We start from the raw sequence: 21,439 nt of genomic DNA, 5'->3' as shown, positions 1-21,439 counted from the left end.
CCTTCACATTTCGCTGTTCAGAGTTCTTCCTCTCAGCCCGTTATCCTTTTCTACATATATGAATTCTGCCTACTGCAGGGCCCCTCACCCACTATCAGGTAGCCTTTGTATGGGGGAAGACTGTGGTCAAACAGATCTGGGTTTGAGTTGTTAGTTTGACCTTAGGCAAGTTACTAAATATCTGAGTTTTGACTTACCTGAAATGGCAGTGAATTCCCTTTTAGAGCTGTTATGAAGATTAGGGAGATAGCATATTTTCTGTAACACTTACTTGAAGTACTTGGCAATTAGTAGGTGTTCAGTAAATGGTAATTATATTGGTCCCACTGATCACTCCTTGACCTCTGACACTTTGATTCTACGCTTTTTTTTAAATTGGTTTTCTCTCTGACAAGGTTATAAATTCCTTAGGGGTTAGGCCCAAGTCCTGGATATACTGTAGTCCCTAAATGTTGATGTCATGAATTAGAACTAGCCTCTAAAAGAATATTTGAGATTGAAGTTATGGGGTTTTTTTCTTTAGTGTTCCTACTGTGATTGCATCATGGAGAATCAATTGGTTAAATCAACTGAAGAACGGACGTTTCAGTACCAGGATTCTCTTCCATCACTGCCTGTTCCTTCACTTGAAGAATCATTAAAAAAATACCTTGAATCAGGTATGTTTATAATCTTTTAGTGTATATTAATGTTGTTAGCAACTTAGCAAACTATAAAATTGTTAGAAGTTGATGAGTGTCAAATTGCTTTTTCCTCTAGGCTTGTGATAATTGAAAGTGTCCTTAAAATGTCCAAAACACTTCTGTCTCTCTCATGTTAATTTTTCCATAGTTTGAATAGGCGGTACTATTGTGCTTACAATAAAAAGTAGTACAGTCTTCTGCCTCGTTCCCCACCTACTGCAAATCCCACTCCCTTAGGGAAGCATTTTCAAATATTTTATCTGCTTCTTGTGTTTACCTCCGGATTTAAACTAACATTCTTATACTACTATTTCTTGGATTATTTTAGTTGTAGATATTGTAAATTAGTTCCTAAAAAGCTGTGGATTTAGCTCTCCTGCAAGCCCTAAACTCCATCTTCCCTTCCCAACATTTATGCAGTCCAACATATCCACATTATCCCTCTCATTTTCTCAATGCAGCTGTACAAAAATCACCATTTGGGATTAAATTAGTATTCACCTGATTTAAATCAGAATTTACGCAAATTAATTGCCCTGACCATTGAGGGTATATGGTTATGCAATTATTCTCAAGAGAACCAATTGGTGTATAGCACTTTTATTTCCCTTTTGCTTGTTTGTTTTCCATTTTTCGTTTGTTTAGTTGGCTTTGTATCCATAACTAACTCATTCCCAAATACACTGAAAATCCCTGAATAGATATAAACACCTAAGAGATACTCTCAGTTTCATTTCTTCTTGGAGACATCCCTGCTGGGGCTCTCTCTCCTCTCCAGTCAGCATTCAGTTCTCTGACTGGACCGCCATTACCCTGGGCTTTCCTGAGGCCATCATCCTGCCAGTTCTGGTCACCTCTCTCTCCTGTTGGATTCCCTGGCTCCTGGGTTCTGGCTTCTTCTTTCTGTTCCCTTATTTTGGTTTAATACATCTTCAGTAGCTACTTGAGAAAGGGTGTCTGGGAGGAAAAGAATGTTAAGACTCCTTAATGTATTTATGCCATCCTCATACTTGATTGTTTGGCTGAGTATAAAATTAGGGTTGGAAATGATTTTTCTTTTAAGTTTTGAAGGCACTGTTTGTTCCTCTTGAAGTCTGATGCCATTCTGGTATTTGATGTAAATGTGTTTGGAAACCTTGTCTTTATCTCTATTTTTCTGAATATCCCAGTAATATCTCTTTGTGTGTAGGTTTTTCATTTATTCCTCTGAACACTCAGTAGGTTATTTTAGTTTAAAAAGTCATGTTCTTTATTTTAAAATATCATTGTTTTGATAGTGTTCTCCTCCCTTTGCTCTTTCTCTCTCTGAAACTCCTTTTTTTTTTTTTTTTTGGTCGGGGGGTTAGTAATTAGGTCTATTTATTTATTCTTAGAGGAGGTGCTGGGGATTAAACCCAGGACCTCATGTGTGCCAAGTATGTGCTCTAGCACTTGAGCAATACCCTCCCCTCCTCTTTCTGGAACTCCTACTACTTGGATCTGCATCCTTCTGAGTGAAACTTTTAATTAAAAAATTGTTTTCCTTTCATTGTTAGTGCCTGTTAGTGCCTGTCCCTTTTTGGTCTGTTTACTGTTTGATGTATCAATCTTTTGTTCTGTTCTCTGACTCTCACATAAGAGACTTTCCTCAACTATCTGGCAAGACATAGTCATTCATGTTTAAGAATCACACTTAAAGGCTGACTGGAGCTCTGTGTGCATGGGTGGGGCTTGGCAACTAGGAGATCTTAGAGTGAGCCTTGTAGGGTGAGAGGGCAGAGATCCAGCAGTTCCATTAGGACATACCCAAATACCAATACTTCTTTCTTTTGGACTGATGATTTCCCCAAAGAAGAATTCTCTTGTGTTTAGAACCTGACTGCTAGTATTCGGGGAGCTGAGTAGGGGGAGTGGGCAGGAGGGCTCATTTTTCTGGTGTACACTTTCATTGTAATCCCTCTTTTTAAAATTTGAGCTAAAATTCATGTATTCTGCTTGTTTGGTTCAACTTCTCCTGAGGGTAAACCTTCAGATTTCTACTGCCATTGGGAGGAAGTTGCCTGGCTTTCTAGAAAGGAGGAGGTGGTCTACAGGGATGAGTATGGATGGGGTACTTGTTGGCTGCTTTTAAAGACTTTGAAGCAGTCCTCCTGTTTTTCAGCCTCCCTTTGTCCCCTGCCTTTAGAATTCCATGTGTCTTGAATTCTTGAACCTTTCTGAGATTCTACTGAAGGAATTGGCTTGCTTTTTTGTTTGTACCTAACCTACACTATCTCCCACTACCTTCCACTGTCTAGGCTGTAGATGACAACTTTCTCCGTGCTGTGCAGTCACTGTTTTCCCAAGTATTTTCTAATTTGTAATATTGTTGGCTTATCTTGTCTGCTGCCTGTCTTCTTTTATTTTCTTTGTCCTTATGAATCTATGCCTTTTTGATTACTGAACTCTTATTTTTGTGAATTTCTAGGAGTGAAGATAAATTTATGTACTTAGTTCACTTTGTTTAACTGGAAACTCAGGTTTTTTTTTTTTCTCTCCTTTTTTCCTCATCTACTGTCATCTGGGAATTCTAGTTTCTTTTTTGAAAAATTCATTTATTATTCGCTTGACTTGTGCTCTCTGAATACAGCTATTTAACTTTAAGACTTTGAAGAGGCAAAATAAAACAAATGGAAGATATTAACATACCTTGATTTCTAACTTATAGCTCAATTTTCTGAACACTTGGTTTTCCTGGACTAGAAACTGTGCATTCTGTGTGTGTGTGTGTGTGTGTGTGTGTGTGTTTGTGCGTGTGTGTGTGTGTGTGTGTAAACCATTATTGGCCACAAGGGACCCTAAACTTCTCTGGGAAGTCTTTACACTTAAATTTATGTACACATTGCATTTACATTCACAGTGTTAAAGGGTTTGCTTGAACATTAGTGGAAAGAAGCTTTAATTTCTCTTGGTCGTGGCTAAACAGGATTTATTTTCCTATTGGACTAGTAGCTAGATGACAGTCCTGTCTCTGTCACTGTAACTATCACCATCTAGAATGATTTTAAAACATTTTTCTTGAAAATAGTTATCAGATTACATAGTATACACTGTTTTAATTTTTTACAGTATTTTGCATTATTGTTTTTCAGCCATTTTCATGTCATAATCTCCTTTATAATTTATTGGACTGCTGTAATAGTGCATATATAATTGTTTTATATAACTGAGTCTCCAGGTTTGTGTAAGTAATAATAATCGAAGTGAATTTGTGGTACTTGATGTCTAAATACTTTAATGCATATTTTTTCTTTGTAGTAAAGCCGTTTGCAAATGAAGAAGAATATAAGAAAACTGAAGCAATTGTCCAAAAATTTCAAAATGGTATTGGAAAAACATTGCAGCAGAAATTACTTGAAAGGGCGAAGGAAAAAAGAAATTGGGTATTTATGTTATTGTACTTATACTTAGGATATTGATCCCTAAAGAATGGAAGGTAACAATGTACCTAGCTCTCATTTTAAAATTATTGCTGTAAAATCCTTGTAATTATTGTCATTATCGTCCCCCAAAAGATTGAATGAATTACTTAACTCTCGGGAGTTCTGAGGGTTGTGTATGGGCTCCTCTCTTACTATACAGGGAACTTGTTAAAATGCAGAGTTCCTGAGACCTGTTATTCTGATTGAGTAGGTCTGAGGGGCCCAGAAATCCTTATTTGAACAACTACTCCTTGTGGTTCTGTTGCAGGTGATCTGTAGACTAGGCTTGAGAAAAGCATTTTGTCCAGATAACTGATGAGTTTTCATAATTTAAAATATTACCTTAGTCCAGTGATAATGATTGTAACTATCATTTAGTTTTAGAAATAAAAAGCAAGCTGATATTTTCATTGGCCTTTGATACCTCTGATGGAATAATAAAGTTGTATACTTCAAGATTCTTTTATTCTCAATCTTGAGCCTTGAGTGCTTACTAATTATATTAGGGTAAAGGTAAAGAAGTTGTTGTTCTGACTATATCCTTTTCACTTTTATCTTTTTCTGAATTACTAATTATAGTTTATAACATCACATTCTTCAAAAGGAATTCCAAGTAATTCGATGAAATACACTTTCTTATAGATCAAAGCCAGTTGCATGTTGTGAAAGAGAGACTCATAGAAAGCAGTGTCTGTGGAAAAAAATCTAAATTAGTCTTAAGCCGGGTGAAATTTTAATATTTCTGATTTAGTATTTCAGTTTTTGCTTGGAAAAGGAAAATTATAAGTGCCTTAATTGTTAAATTAAGTGAAGATTTGTTAAGTATCTTTTGTACTCCAGGTATCCTGAAAAAACACACCTAGAGTGCTTTGTTGGGTATTTGTGATTTAAATATGATCTGTTTGAAGGTGTCTTTAGTACCATCTTGTTTCATGTTTTTGATAATGTAGTTAAACTGAATAGTACTTAAGATCCTATAATTTCAAAAGGAAGAAATGATCACAATAGCATTTTTCAGTATCTATGATAATTTAAAACAAAACATGTATTTAAGTGTTGAAGAGTAATTAAAGAAAAAAGAATAAACACAGCTCCCTGCCCCAACAGTTACATAGTCAGGTATTATCAGTAGCATTAGGCTGACGTTCTTAATTTCTTTTAGCTGGAGGAGTGGTGGCTGAATGTTGCCTACCTGGACGTTCGCATACCATCTCAACTGAATGTCAACTTTGCGGGTCCTGCATCCCACACTGAACACTACTGGCCTCCAAAGGAAGGCACTCAGTTGGAAAGAGGAAGTATAAATCTTTGGCATAACTTGATCTACTGGCAGCTATTAAGAAAGTAAGGATAGTTGGGTGAATTTGGTTACAGATTTACCCAAGGTCTCAGGTGGCAAAATGTTGAGATGCTTTAATTCACTCATCTGGGGATGAGTACTGTAGGTATGACTGTTGGGTTTATAAGATTTATCATGATTTCTTGGTCAATACATTTTTTAAATTTGTCTTAACAGAGAAAAAGTGGCTGTTCATAAAGTTGGAAATACTCCTCTAGATATGAATCAATTTCGAATGCTGTTTTCCACTTGCAAGGTTCCAGGAATTACTAGAGATTCAATTATGAGTTATTTTAGGACTGGTAAGTAGAAAACATGTGTACTTTTTCTGGTAAAAGCATTGGGATTTGGGTTGTTTTGCTGCAGTTTCTTCTACGAGACTGTGGAACATACTGTTTTGAAGAATATTTCTTATGGATTTTGACTAATCAAAGGCTTTCTATGAACCTTATCTTTCAGTCATTCTGATTAGTTGGAAGTAATTTATGGGAATGGATTTTCTTAAACCGTGTCTTACATGGTTCTGTACAAACCTGATGCTCACGTTGCATGATTTGAGAGTTTGAATTGTAGTTAAAAAGCAGAGTTACGAATCAGAGTAGTAGGAAGTCTGGAGCATATGGTCTCTGGATCCTTCTCTTTCTACCCTCATTCCTTCTTATCTGGTTTATCTTTGTGTGTGCACTCACCAGATTGCATCTGCCCTTGTGAGTGCTTTCCTCCCTGAGTCCCGCTGCCTCACACAGTCTTCTTGAGGGTACATGTGTTCAGATTGACTCATCGAAGTTTTCGTTTTTACCATCTGTTAAGGGTGCTTTCTGCGTGGTGTCCTAGCGTATCTTGAAATGGAAAATTCTGTTGTACCAACAACTGGTTTCCAGTTACTTCAGGAATTTTTCTTGTTATAAATGTAATACCACAGTTTATATTACTGCAGAATGTAATTATGAATGGACATTATTCGTAGATAAAATTTTATTTTAAAGTAAAATTTCAATAACCATTTTTGCTTGTAGTGTGAGGGGTATGAGTTTGCTTTCATGTAGAACTCAGCTTCTCTTTGTAAACCTCTTGAGATGCTTGAGATACTTAATGTTCTTCAGTCCAGACACATTTACCTTGATGTTGAAAGAGGAAGAATTAAAAGAAAGAATAAAGGAACCTGTTTATTTATGGCATAAATTTTAATGTTTAAATATGAATTGAAAAGATAAACAGGAAAAAATTGCTAGGAGAATAGCAGTAGCAAAGAGAGACAGTATGCATATCAGTTAAGAACTAATATCAATAGACTTGGTTTTGAATTCAATCTTTAACACTTAGTAGGTATGTCTGTAGATAAGGTAACTCCTTTAAGTTACAGTGCATAAAATGAGGTTCATTAATTTAATAATGTACTTCTTGACAGGGTGGTTTAATCTGTCATGGTTAGTATATTCTTGAACTTATGGCTATGTGGAAAGGTACAAATAAGGATAAAGCTGAGGTAATCAGTTAACATGAAAAAATAGCAGTTTGCGACAAATACTATATAGGGAATTGAAATCACATGAGTAACTGGGTGGCCATTTCAGATTAGGTAGTCAGGGAAGACTTCTCTGAGGATCTGAGTGGTAAGATGATCTAGCACAGCCTGCTTTTCATTTCTGTTTTAGTTATTGGCTGTGGTAGTGGTGGTGTGTGTGTGTGTGTGTGTGTGTGTGTTGAGGGGGGAATCTTCTGGGCATGAATAAACTTGGCATGTTTGCAGGGCAGTGTGAATGGAGCAGAGTTGGCAGGAAGGAGAGGGGCAGATTGAAAAGGTGACCAGAGTCTAGATCATAATGTACTTTGTAAGCCAACTAAGTTTTTTGGCTTTTCTTTAAAATGCGAATAAATGCTATTAGTGGGTTTTGAGAAAGAGAGTGATGTGAACAGATTTATTTTTTAAAGGATCATTCTACCTGCTGTTTGAAGAATAGATTTTTAGGAGAGAGACATGTAGAAGCAGGGAGATGAGTTAGAAAGTTGTTCTGGTAGTCCCAGTGAGCCACAATAGGCTTGTGCTACGGTGATAGCATTGAGGTGATGACTAGTTAGTAGATTCTGGATATATCTTGGATTTGGGGTTAGCAGAATTGCTCATAGATTGGTGGTGAAATGTAAGAAGAAAAGAGGAATTAGATGACTTCAAGTTATTTGGCTTGAGTAAGTAACAGAGTAGATAGGTGTGTTGGTTCTGAGGTGGGAAAAATTGGGGAGAGGTATTTAGGGAGGAAGATAAAGAGTTCCCTTAGACAATGTTGAATTTAAGATGCCTTTTAGACATCTAAATGGAAATGTAAATAGGCAGTTGAGTACAAAGTTTGGGGTTCTGGGGAGAATTCAGGACTGCAGATACAAATTTAGGAGTCATCCTTAGCAGGCATACTAATCATTTCTACCCCCATAAAAATAGCAAAGATTACTTTTGGAACACATTTAGCTGAAGATGTTTGGAACCGATACTGATCCTTATCACAACTGAATACAGTATTCAGTGGTCAGAGGAGGAGGAGCCAGCAAAAGGGACCAAGGTAGGAAGAAAACAAAGATGGTGGTCTTCCAGAAGCCAGGAGAAAGAAGTGTTGTATCTAATGCTCCCAAGAGATCAAATGATATAAAAATGAAGAGTGACCATTAGATTTGTCAATGTGATGTGGTCAGAGGGTGCCCCTGACAATAGCAGTGTTAGTGGAAGTTGGAAAAGGGAGCTCAACTGGAGGAGATGAAAGGCAGCCAAAGGAATGTGGCAACATTTGGAAATAAATCTTGCACACAAAGTTTTGTTGTGTAGTGGGAGATTTGTGTGTGTGTGTGTGTGTGTGAATTTTTTTAAGAGAGATGGGTGATCTATCAAGAATGGCATGGAGAGAAAGAAAAATAACCTCGCAAGGGAAAGGATAAAGAACAAAGCCATTGAGAAGATAAGAGCAGAGAGGGTCAAGAGCAGAAATGGTGGAGGGGTCAGTCTTTGACAGGAGCAGGCATGAGAGGAGTGTAAAAAGCATATCTAGATGCAGATGAATTGGCTGACTTGTAGGAAGATGAGGCGGTCTTATGTACTGCTTGTGTTTTCCTTGATGAAATAAGAACTGAGGTGGGAGTGGGGTGGAGGATTTGAGGAGAAAGGAGGTTTGAAATGGTCTTTTTGGAAAGTGGGAAAAGCAAATGTGCTATGGAAACATAGGCTAGTGAACAGTGCTGACATGTGTGTTTATGAATTTACAGTTAGACTCCCTGGTGTGTTTCACCCTCCTCCACCCCAGCCCAGCAACAGGGGCAGGTGCAGAGAAAGAGGGAGTGAAGGATTGAAGGGGTTTTGCAAGGGAGAAATCATGATGTTCTCCATGGCATCTATCCTGGATAAGGAGAGAATTAAAGAAATTAAGTGTGGTGAGGGGGAGGGCAGCAGGCTACTTAACCCTAAGAGACCATTAGGACTGATTCAGTTTTGCCTTTTATCCTGTTTACCTCATTTTGCCCATGAAGTTCAGACCTCAAATGTCGTCTCTTATCACCTGCACTCACGGACTTGTGCATAGCGTAATTTGACCCCACTTCCCCACTACTGTGATGCACCCTCCACTCCTTCCCCAATCCTTCTCCTGTACTTGATGGAGCTTATGGTCAGCAAAATCCATCATATCCTCAACCTTCCTCTGAAAGCTCCCATTCCCTTGGGAAAGGCACTGTTAGTAAAATCTGTTTTTTGGTTTTTTTGTACTACTTTTCCTATAACCATCTCACATGGTGATTTTTTTTTTTCTTTTACCCATTGGTACTAGAGGGCAAGTAGGAGATGTTGGTGTCTTCTTTATTTTCCAATGCCCTTTCCATTTTATATTTCCTTACAATTTGAGCTCCTGGGAAAAAAATGCTGTCAGGTTATATCACCATTGCTTGTCATTGTTACAGTGACTTCCCCCTTGATCATTCTCCTTCATTCATTGATTGCTTTAGCACCTCTCCCTGTCTTTCCGTTACTGTCTTGGTCATGTTCTTAAAGACTTCAGCCTCCATTTGTTGATGACCCGTGGCTTCTCCTCTCCTTCACTTTCTTCCTCTAGGGATCTGTACCTCCACTCCTTCTCAAGCAGCCCCATTCTCATGATCATGCCCTGGACCTTGGCATTGTCAAAGAATGTAATTTGATGCAGCCACTGTGGAAAACAGTATGGAGATTCCTTAAAATAAAAAGAGTTAGAATATAATCCATCAATCCCACTCCTGGGCATGTATCATGATGAGCTATTCTGACTCATAAGGACAGCTCTTCTGTATGGTGCCCTGGGTTAAACCTCCTCTTGCTTAATCAAGGGCTTGGCTTCTGTATTATCCTTTCTCTCTGTACTGCATGAACAATTTCCTGTCTTTACTGGTTTGTACCAATTTGCAATGTCTCCCATCTTAAAAAGAAAAAAATCAACCTGTTGTTTCCTTCCAGTGAGACACCCCAGTCAAGGCCACAGTCACCTCTCACTCACTTAGGTCCTTCTCACCTTGATCACTTCAGTTACCTCCTCACTGATACTTGCTGTATTTTTTCTTCCCTTTTAGAATCCCTTCTCCCTATGGCAGCTGGAGTGCCCTTTATAGTATTAATTAGATGACAGTATTACTCTCTGGTCTAAAACCCTCCACTGGCTTCTTTCCTATGATACTTAAAATTGAAAGACTTTCCGGAGGCCCCAGTGTGATCTGGTCCCAATTGTGTCTACCCTTCTCCCCATTTCTCTCTCTGCAGCTGCACTGCCCTTGTGTTGCTGTAAGTAGACCAGCTCATTTTTGTCCTAGTGCCTTAGTACTTGCTGTTTCCTCTGCCTGGAACCCTCTTCCTGTAGGTACTTCCACATTGCTCTGTTCCTTCACTTAGGCCTCTGCTCAGATATCCCCTCTTGTGTTCCTCCTGGTGTAGAACCTTCTGTCATTCTCTTCCCAAACATTGATTGATTAACTTGGCCTCAGGTGTATTTTCTTGTTGCTTTCCCAGCCCTAAATTTTAGATAGTAGATGACAGCAGTGAAGGATAGTGGTGGTAAATGTACGACAATATGGAGGTTTGTGAAGGGGAAAGAAGAATAAATAGTTTGGAAGCAAACACGAGAGATGAAGAAAATGCATACCTCGCCTCCAAGGACCTGAGGAAATAGGGTATAAGAGAAAAAGTAATAGTGCTACCAGGAAATGGTTCTTCCTCATAGCTAACGAATAGATTTCATGAGATAATGTGTGTAAAGTATTTAGCACAGTTCCTTGTACATAACATCAACCAGTAAATTTACTTCCAGTGGCAGTATGTGTCCTTCCTAACTTTCTTCCTCTTTTTCTTCTGTTCTTTTTCTTCTTCCCCTTTTTGAGGGGGAAGGAGCAGAGATCATATAGGAAGACCCTTGTCAAAGGGACTAGTTGAAAAATGGGACTAATCAGAATAGTCTGAGATTTACAGCAAGCAAGTAGTTCTTGGGGAATTAAGATGTGTGAAGGAACCATAGAATCAATTGTCAGTGACTCACAGGGTGTTATCAGAGCCTCACGTAGCACTATAGGTGGGGCAAATTCTTTCTCCTTGCCACTCAGGCATACAGTGCCCTTATTCTACTGAAAACTGTTTTACTGAGAAATCATAGCTAGATACTGTTGCATTTACATAGTCTGATAATTAATCAATATTAAATCATCCCCCAAAGAAACTTGATTCAAATACTTCTTCTCCAGGACTTTTCTGCTGCCTTTTCCCCTTCCCACCCTATCTGTAAATAAAACTAAAAAGCTCTGCAGTAGTTTAGGATTTATATGACTCTCAAGGTATACAGGTGTTTGACACTTTCATGAATTTCTAGATGTCACATGGACAGATTTCAAGAACATGTATTTATAACATAATAACTGAAATTTTGTCACCTTTTAAAGTTTTTATCCACGTGATGTATTTGATGAATATATGATAAATAAAATATTGGAGGAATGATTATTTTACTGGGTGTAAATATGCATCTTTACTCTTGTTTAACTTTGAGAAACCTGCGTGTTGTGTTTTCTGTTTCTTTTTCCAGAGAGTGAAGGGTGCTGCCCAAGTCACATTGCAGTGCTGTGTCGAGGCCGAGTTTTTGTGTTCGATGGAATACTTGAAGGAAGTTTGATTACCCCACCAGAGATTCTCAGGTTTTCAAACTACTTAAGTCTCAATAGGTCTTACGCTTTTGCTTGAGTTAAAAAATAAATGTTGAGAACTGCCTTTTTAAAAGGTGACAGTAGCTAACAAAATTAAAATTTTATATATGCTAATTTTTAATCTATTTTTGTTTTATTTTTAATTTACATTAACTTTTAATTTTACTAGAGGTACATGAATATATTCTGCTTAGAGAAAAGTTAAACATTACAAATATTAGCAGTCTCATTCCCTGACCCCAAATTAATCACTGTTGCTAATTTGGTGTAGTCAGTCCTTCTAGATCTGTTGCAGAGAATTTATATTTACATAGAGAATTTTTTAGAAAAGAACATACATACATATGTTTTTTTCTGTATGGTATATATTACATGCATACAAATAGTATGTACAAATAATAGTGTACAGAGAGAGAGTTATTATTTTGTATGTTTATATTTTTAAAGTTAGTATTATGGAAGATTTCAAGATGCAGAGGGAATTACATAATGAAACTTTCTCATGTCCTCATCCTCTAATTTCAGCAGTTATTAACTCTTAAGTTCACAATTGTAAATTCATAGTCTTGTTTCAGCTATACCTCTTTGTGCCTCTCCCCCACACCCCCATGGGTTATTTTAAAGAAAATCTCAGGCATAATATCCTTTCACTATAAATATTTTAGTGTAGATCCCTAAAATATAAGGACTCTTAAAAATATAAATGTATAGTACCCTTATCACACCTAATGACTTGCTTCTCCTAAAAAATTAACAAGAATTCTTTAATACACTAATAGACAAGCAATTGTTCAGATTTTCTAGGTTGCTTATGAATGTTGAATTGTATCTATATATGTTGTAAGTTATTTTTATTAAATATTACAAACATGAACAAAAGTGCATACAGAAGTACATAGCTAAATACTCAACTCAATCACCAGCCAGGTCGGATAGAAAATATTTCTCTTACTCCAGAAATGCCCCTCATATCACTTCCCAGTTAATGGGCTTTCCCTCCTTCTCAAGGGTAATCACTTAGGCTGCTTACGATATTTTTTAAGTACAGAAAATGCTGCTGTGAAAATTCTTGCACAAGTCTTTGATGCACACATGTGTGCATCTGTGTCTGATTACACTCAGGAGAGGACTGGGGGAGTCATAGGGTGTGAGTACGTTCAGCTTCAGTGGTCATGCCAGCTTTCCAAAGTAGTTGTACTAGTCAGCCCTTCCACTAGTGTAGGAGTGTTGTAGGAGTTACTTACACACTCTGTGTATGAGCTTTATATTGATTTCATGTATGCCCTTTCATTCTGTCAAAGGTGTCTTTTTGATCAAGTAAAGTTCTTCATTTGAATCTAGTCCAGTTTATCAGTCTTCTACCACGTGGATTATACCCTTTGCATCCTATTTAAAATTTTTTTTCCTAACCCAGTTTCAGGAAGATACTTTCTTTTATTGTGTTCTAGACTTTTATTCTTTTGCCTTCCACATTTATATTAGCAGTCTGCCTAGAATTGATTTTTGTGTGTGGCATGAGGAAGGGTAGCTTTACACACTTAAAAAAAGAGTGTTATTTTAGGTTTTTCTGCAGTTTGCTTCTTTGAGTCAATAAGGCAGTAATGTTTTCATACTGGAATAGACAGATCTACCTTACTCCTTTTAGCTGTTGTATAGAATGGCATCAAATGGACATACTATAGTTTGACTGTTTCTCCATTGTGACACATTGAGGTCATTTCCATTTGTTGCTGCAGCAAACATTTTCAAGTGTGAACATTTTCAAGTATGCCTCTTTGTGTGTTTGTGAGAAAATGTCTATGGCTTGATATTAGAAACAAAATTTCTGCATACATATATTTAAATTTTTAAACGATGTCAAAGGGTCATTGAAAGCAGCATTATGTTCCCCACCAGCTTTTTATGAGATTACCCCCTTCTCTGCATCATTGCAGACATGGCATGATTAAACTTAAAACATGGTGAACTGATAGGTGAAAAGTGGTTTTCATTGTTGTTAGGTTTGGCACATCCCTTGTTACTAGTAAAGTTGAATATTTTTATATATGTTTATAGGCTGTTTGTGTTTTCTTTTCTGTGGGTTGCTTTTGCCTATTTTTCTACTGGCTGATTTTTTTTTAATTCTTATTTATTTGTAGCAGTTATTTGTATGTGTGGGCACTAATCCTCCATCAATTATATGTGATGCAAGCATTTTCTTCTAGTTAAATTTTTTCTGGTAGCTGAACAGACATTGTTAGTTTTGATGTAGGCAAATCTATCCATCTTTTAGGTATTTTGTTTTTGTGTCTTGGATAAAGTTTGTGTGTGTTCCAGCTATGTTTTTTATTTTGTTCTCAAAAAATTCAAATTTGGTTATATCTCACCTTTGCTTAAATTTTTTTTTTTTAATTAATAGATGTACTGGGGATTGAACCCAGGACTTTGTGCATACTAAGCACGCACTCTACCACTGAGCTATATCCTTCTCCCTGCTTAAAAATTAAATGGTTCCTTGGGGTCTAGGGTAGAGTCCCAGTTACTTAGCCACGGTCTAAGTTTGACCTTTGCCTGTCTCTTCAGCCTTGTCCTGCTCTCCCTCCTTGTACATCCTACATTCCTACCCCATTTCTCTGCTTGCATTTCTGGCAAGTTAGTTTATCTGTGATCTTTGCACGTGCTCATGCTTTCTGTTTGCAGTGCCTTTTCCTGCTTTGTCCACCTTTTAAGTAAGAATTCTTCCTCGTGCTTTGTTTCTGTTTACATGTCACCACGAGGTCACTACTTACTGTTTTATTTTGTATTTCCTCATTTCCCATTCCCTTTTCTCTCTTCGTGTCCCAAAGGGTTAGCCTTCTTTAGTCTCTTTATTCTCCTTATATATGTCTCTATTATATTGATAATTAAGTTCTGTTTAAGTCATTTATTTCTGTTTTCACATGCAGATGGGGCTCTGAGATTACTTACCAGGTTTCTTTCTTTTTTTTAGTTCCCCTTTCTTAATACAAAGCAAAAGTCTGTGTTGGGGTGTGTGTGTGTGTGTGTGTGTGTTTGTGTGTGTGTGTGTGAGAAGGAGAGAGGAGTGAGTGACTTGGACACTCCTGTGTATTAGAAAATTCTCTTTAGAAATATAAGATACATATTAGACGTGTGAGGTAGATTGGTCAGCTCCTGAATCTTAGTATATCAAAAGAGATGTATCAAAATTGCAGTAATCTAGGAAAGAAGTAAGAGGTTGGGACTTTAAAAGATGGGAGAAATGCAGAAAATGTTTTGGAAATAAAATTAAAATGAATTGGTGACTGGATTTAGAAAGAAGGGAAGCCTGAAATACGACTGAGTAGGCAGCTAATATTACAACAGGAGAAGGCAGCAGAAGAGGAGGAACCATTTCAGTTTTCTTTTCTTACTTTTAATAATAGCTTTGAGACATAATTCACACACCATACCTTTCACCCATTTAAAGTGTACAATTCAGCATTTTTACAATATTCAGAATTGTGCAGTCACTTCCACCACGTTTAGAACACTTGTCACCCCCAAAAGTGACCCTGCACCCATGAGCAGTAACTCTTCGTTGCTCCCCAGCTCTTACCCATGCATTAGCACATACATCTCGTATCTCCCAAATCCTCCCACCCTGTGGGCCCTAGGCAGCCTTCCTCTCTCTTTCATTTGACTTTCTGTCTCTGTGGATTGTCCTAGTCTGGACATTTCATATAAATGGAATCTTAGAATATATGGCCTTTTGTGCCTGGGTTCTTTCACTTAGCATAAAGTTTTTAACGTTCATCCATGTTGTAGCATGTATTAGTACTTTCTTCCTTTGGCTGAATAATATTTCATTCTATGGCTGTACCCGATTTTATTTAATCATTCGTCAGTTAATGGACATTTGAGTTGTTTCCACTTTTTGGCTGCAGTGAATAATGCTGCCATAAACATCTGTGCACAAGTTTTTGTGTGGACTCAGTGTTTTCATTTCTCTTGGCTATACACCTAGGAGTAGAATTGCCAGGCCGTAACTCAGTATTTAACCATTTGAGGAACTACCAGACTTTTCCAGCATGACTGCACCACTTTATATTCACATCAGCAGTATTTGAGGGTTCTAATGTATTTACATCCTCACCAACACTTGATATTGTTTGCCTTTTTGATGATAGCCATCTTAGAGGGTATGAAATGGAATCTCACTGTGGTTTACAGTTGCATCCCTATGATGACAGCAGTGTTGAACATGTTTTCATGTGCCTGTGGCCATTTGTATATCTTCCTGGAGAAATGTTTGTTTAAATCCTTTGCCAATTTTTAACAGGGTTATTTGTCTTTTTTATTATTAAGTTGTAAAACATGTTTAACAGATTGTAGATAGAAGTCCTTTATCAGATATATAAATTGCAAGTATTTTTCTACCATTCTAGAGTTGTCTCTTCACTTTTTTCTTGGCCTCTTTCGAAGCACACATGTTTTACTTTTGACAATTTTCAACTTCCTATTTTTTTCTTTGGTTATGCTTTTGGTGTGGTATCTTAGAAACCATTGCTTAATCCAAGGTCATAAAGATTTATACCTATGTTTTCTTCTAAGGTCAGTTTTTCTTTTTAATTTGTGAGAAGAGGTCAGGGAGATAATTTTTAAATGTTTATTTAATTTGGAATGGTGGCAGAAGTTGAAGTAGATATATCCAGTGAGCATTTGGAAACTTGGTACCAGAAATTTAGAGAGAAAATTGGGTTGAAGTTAGAGATTTGGTTGCCTCTTACATAAAGGTCATAGTAGAAGCTGTTAACATGTTAATCTCCCACTATAGATCAGGTGCTCCTGAAGAAACACAATGGTAACTCAGATTTGGGTGCCCCGGCGGTCAATGTGTTAAAGTAGTGGCTGAAATTACCAAAGGAGAAAGTTGTAGACAAGAGATTGGGGGAGGCCAGTGACAGAAATTTGGGGAACACAGTTTTAAGAAAATCAATGGGGGACAAAACTAGATGACAGTAAATTAAAGAATGAGTAGAAAGTAATGAAGGCAGAAACCAGATTGTGAGGAAATATCAAGTGTAGGATTTTCTTAAAGATGTAGGATTCTGAAATGTAAATATTAATACAAATCTTTGTGCTTCTGAATATCAAAAATTGTTGTATAGCTGAAAAACAGATGCATGGATAGCCAAATTTAAGAAAAAGAGGAGTTCTTTTAGTTACCATATCTGTGCCTCTTATTTATTTGAGTAGACAATTTTTAAACCACTTTTGAGTTATGACTGACATACAAAAAGCTGTACGTATTTTGTACAACTGGAAGACTTTGGAGATAAGTATACACTGATGAAACTATCACCACAATTGATACCATAAACAGTTCTGAGGTGATACCTCTTTGTGGTTTTGATTTACATTTCCCTGAGAAATGTCTATTCAGATGACTATAATCAACAAATGTTGATGATGACATGGAGAAAAGGCAATACTTGAGTGCTGTTGGTGGGAATGTCAGTTGGTGCAGCCACTATGGAAAACTACGGAGGTTGCTCCAGAAGTTAAAAATATAACTACTGTTTGATTCAGCAATCCCAGTTCTGGGTATATATCCAAAGGAACTGAAATTCAGTTCCTTTGCCCATCTTTAAATCAGATTATTTGGGATTTTTTTGGTATTCGATTGTAGGGGTTCTTTGTATGTTTTGAATAACCTTTATCAGATACATGGTTTGCAGGTATATTCTCATTCTGCTGATTTCCTTTTCATTTTGTTGTTTCCTTTACTGTACTGAAGTTTGTGGTTTGATGTAGTCCCACTTGTCTATTTTTACTTTTGTTGTCTGTGCTTTTGGTGTCATATTTTAAGAGATGCTTGCTAAGGCCAATGTCAGGAAACTTTTCCCCCATGCTTTCTTCCAGGAGTTTCATTGTTTCAGACCTTACACTTAAGCCTTTAATACATTTTGAATAGTTTTTTTTTGTATGATGTAAGATAAGGGTCCAGTTTATTCCTTTTGTATATGGCAATTCAGTTTCCTAAGACCATTTATTAAGGGGTTATCCTTTTCCCATTGTGTATTCTTGGCTTCCTTGGCACCTCAGTTGACTATATGTAAGTGGATTTATTTCTGGGCTCTCTGTTCTGTTGCATTGATCTGTGATCTGTATGTTTATTTTTATACCATACTGTTTTGGTTACTGTGGCTTGGTTGTATATTTTGAAATCAGGACATACGATGCCTCCAGGTTTATTCTTCTTGCTCAAAACTGCTTTGGCTATTTGGAGTTTTTAGTGTTTTCCATATGAATTCTAGGAATTTTTCTTGTTTCTGTGAAAAATGCCATTGGATTTTGATAGCAATTGCATTGAATCTATAGATTGCTTTAGGTAGTATAGACTTTTTAATGATGAAGATTTGGAAATTTATTATCTGACCTTTTATTATCAAACATAAAATGTCATTTCAGGTTTAATACATTTTCCCTGGTAATTTCTTTCTGATAATGACCATTTTTATGAGGTGGTCATTTCCTGTTGAATATTAAATTGGCCATATCAGGGAGCAAGAAAAAATTTCATAGTCAAAACTGGTGCTTGAGGTAGTAAGGGAAGGGCAGGAACTCATACCATATGGAGAAAAAGTGAGATAGATTTTATTCCTTAAGTATTCAGAAAGTATGCTAGTTACTGTGTCTGCTTTATTTGCTTAAAGCAAACTCAGAGTTAGCAAAGACAAGTAAGCAGGAAGAGTAAGGCAAGGTGCTTCCTCCGTAGGTGTAGGTTGATTGGTGAAGAAGCCCTCATATGCTCCACAGGACACCATGAGTGTTCAAATAAAGAGGGACAAATTTTACAGCAAAGAATTCATTTCTTCACCAGTATTGGAGAAATAATTAAGGAGTAGAGGAAATTATGCAAATCAATAATTTTGCTTTTTTCCATTTTGAATAATAAAGTCACAAATAAAGGATGACTACTAGTGGTGCCTTTTGACCATTTATTAAGCTACATTAGCTCACTTTCTAAGAAACCTTTGGAAGAGTTTAAATTGAGGTGAATTATTAGCATATGGAAGTAAGGACAAAACTAAACTGGATTTTTGACTGATGAAAATTTTTTTATGGAAGAGCCCTGTTATGTACCTGCCATATGTTTAAAGAGACATGAAACTCATCAGACTGGGAGTATAGAATGCTATGGGGGGAAATATTTTATCCTTAGCTAATAGTCTTTAAAATATAATGGTTATCAGTAACAATGGAACATACGAAACTTTTAAAAACTGACCACATGGTACATCTATTTTGGGGGTTAAACCTCAGTTTTTTTTAATGACTTAACACAATGAGTTTATTTGAGTTACATCACAATTCAATGCAGGTTGGAGGTAGGGGAAGGAGGAAGAGAGAGCCTTTTGCATCTGATGGTTCTGCTGGATCCTCTGATAGATGAGGGAACAGAGCATGGGGAATTGCATGGGAAAGTTTTATTGCTGTAGTCTGGAGGTGGTGTTGATCACTCTGCCCATAATTCACTGGCTCGAACACAGTAATGTAAACCTAGATATTAGTTGGGTATAGAATAAGTCTTAAATATATATGCACATAGATTTTAGTTAGATAAAATGTGCATGATATTTGTGGGATGATTTACCAGAGTATTTTTCAAGTTCTCCATTATACAGGGTAATTTACTTGGACCCTGGAAGTTCATGTATGTTTTGAAAGTATAAATTGTATCAGCCAAACACCAAATCTATTTCCTTAAGGTATTATCAAGTGTGCTTTTGGTGTTAATAGGCCACATGATCACTTTTTTAGAAAAAGATATCGTGTAGGAAATAAATACATTGCTGTTGAGTCTGTAATCCCTTTCATTGGTTAATATGTCAAAACATTTAAATACTGATAAACTTGATGACCTGTTAAAGGCCAACATAGCTAATGTTCTGCCTGTGTGCTTTTTGAATCCTCTTTCTTTAATTTCCCAAAAGGCAATTGACATACATCCAAAAGAAGTGCCATAGTGAACCTGATGGACCTGGGGTAGCAGCGTTAACTAGCGAGGAGCGGACTCGATGGGCTAAGGTTATAATTTACACTTTTCTTTTGAGGTACAGTTGACATACAACATTATACTTGTTGTATAACAAGTATACAACATAATGATTCGGTATTTGTGTATACTGAGAAATAATCACCACAGTACACAGTAAGTCTAACATCCATCACCATAATGAAAGTTACAAATTTTTTTTCTTGTGATGAAAACTTTTAAGATCCACTCTCTAGCAACTTTCAAGTATACAATACAGTATTATTAACTGTAATTTACACTTTTCTTGATGAACCTATTCCCTAACCTTTTGAGATTTTCTGAACATTTTATATTTAACTTGTAACATTTTATCATTATTTCCTTTCCTTTTAGGCACGAGAATATTTGATTCATCTTAATCCAGACAACTTGACTATGTTAGAAAAAATTCAAAGCAGTTTACTGGTGTTTTCCTTAGAGGATGACAGTCCACATGTAACACCAGAAGATTATTCCCAGGTAGTTAACTATCTTGTTTTGTTATTTCTTCCCACAAATTTTTCTGTGTATATTAAACATGAGAAGAATTTTGTTACATGCAGACTCTTAAAACTTTCTTAGCTATACACACACACACACACACACACACACACACACACACACCATTTGAAGCTTATACATAAATAATGGTTTATAAATTCTTGCCACATTGTTTAGGTCCATTTGGATATATCTTTTATGCTGTTTAAAGCAGTATAACTGTTATTTGTTTATCTTACGTCAGTGTTTCCCAACCTTCTCACTGATTGCATATGCAGAAATTTGCACAGGACGCTGGGCTTTTACCAAAGGTGACATGAGACCCTACCTGTAACCCACACCAGTGCACCTTGACACCTTAGTTGGTGACGTCTGTCTGAGAATTATATCACTCTTGCAAGTGATTTATCATTTGGTTTTATAGAACACACTTACTTTAGTGAGTTAAAGGGTGAATGTGGCCTTACTTTTTTTTGACCCTGGGGCAATATCATTTCCTGGGAAATAACAAAAAGTAATAGTCATATTTGTTGAAGTCATAGTCTTTTGAAAACACTGAAATTATTTTATAATGTGTTAATCAATATTAAATGATAGAAATAAAATAATATAAAATTGAAAAACTTTGTAGCTAGAAACCAATTTTTTCTCTTTAGCTGTAATTTTTTTTTGTAAAATCACCAAACTTCTTGAGGTAGAATATGTTTTAATGAAGTATTGGTCAAACTTTTTTCTACTGTAATCAACAGACATACTTAGATTGTAGGCTATTACATGTCCATCTAAGTAATAAAAGTTTCACCAAAAAGTGATTAGTTTTACTGTCTGCAATGTACTCTGATGTTTATGCTCTTTCATTTGTAAAGAATGTTTACTGTGATTTCATAACTCACTAATGACCCAAACTTACATTTGAGAAACAGACTTAGTGGGATATGAATTCTTGAAATATTTTCCTTATAACTAGGGTTTAATGACTGAACATATTGATGTTCCTATGCTATTCAAGTTGCAAGAGCTTTGTCCTTTCAGTTGTATATTCTCTAAGCATCCGTGGAATATTGTGCCAGTATTCTCTCTTCTGGTAGAATTTGTTGGATTTTGAGAACTGTTTATAGTCAGGGCCAGAATTATTATCTCTTGAGTAAGCTATTATCATTTTATTAAATTTGATTTACCTGAAGAGGAAAAGTGAGATTATATGTGTGTGTGTGTGTGTGTGTGTGTGTGTGTGTGTGTGTGTATT

General features: G+C 36.5%; 1 protein-coding gene across 6 annotated transcripts in view; it reads left to right on the top strand.

Moving 5' to 3' along the window:
- The window catches only part of CROT (carnitine O-octanoyltransferase), a 37,696-nt gene that overhangs the window by 2,743 nt on the left and 13,514 nt on the right, over positions 1–21,439 (top strand). For all 6 annotated transcript variants that reach the window (XM_031454828.2, XM_031454821.2, XM_031454825.2 and 3 more), the window contains 7 exons: positions 524–659; positions 3,960–4,084; positions 5,286–5,467; positions 5,640–5,764; positions 11,537–11,645; positions 19,610–19,703; positions 20,047–20,172. In XM_031454828.2, the coding sequence (XP_031310688.1) occupies positions 545–659; positions 3,960–4,084; positions 5,286–5,467; positions 5,640–5,764; positions 11,537–11,645; positions 19,610–19,703; positions 20,047–20,172 (876 nt within the window). In that variant the 5' untranslated portion in view covers positions 524–544. The remainder of the gene's footprint in view (positions 1–523; positions 660–3,959; positions 4,085–5,285; positions 5,468–5,639; positions 5,765–11,536; positions 11,646–19,609; positions 19,704–20,046; positions 20,173–21,439) is intronic.

Source organism: Camelus dromedarius, chromosome 7 (genome assembly GCF_036321535.1).
Source record: "Camelus dromedarius isolate mCamDro1 chromosome 7, mCamDro1.pat, whole genome shotgun sequence".
NCBI lineage: Eukaryota > Metazoa > Chordata > Mammalia > Artiodactyla > Camelidae > Camelus > Camelus dromedarius.
The sequence above is the reverse complement of the archived record's forward strand: the minus strand, read 5'-3'. Positions and strand labels throughout refer to the sequence as shown.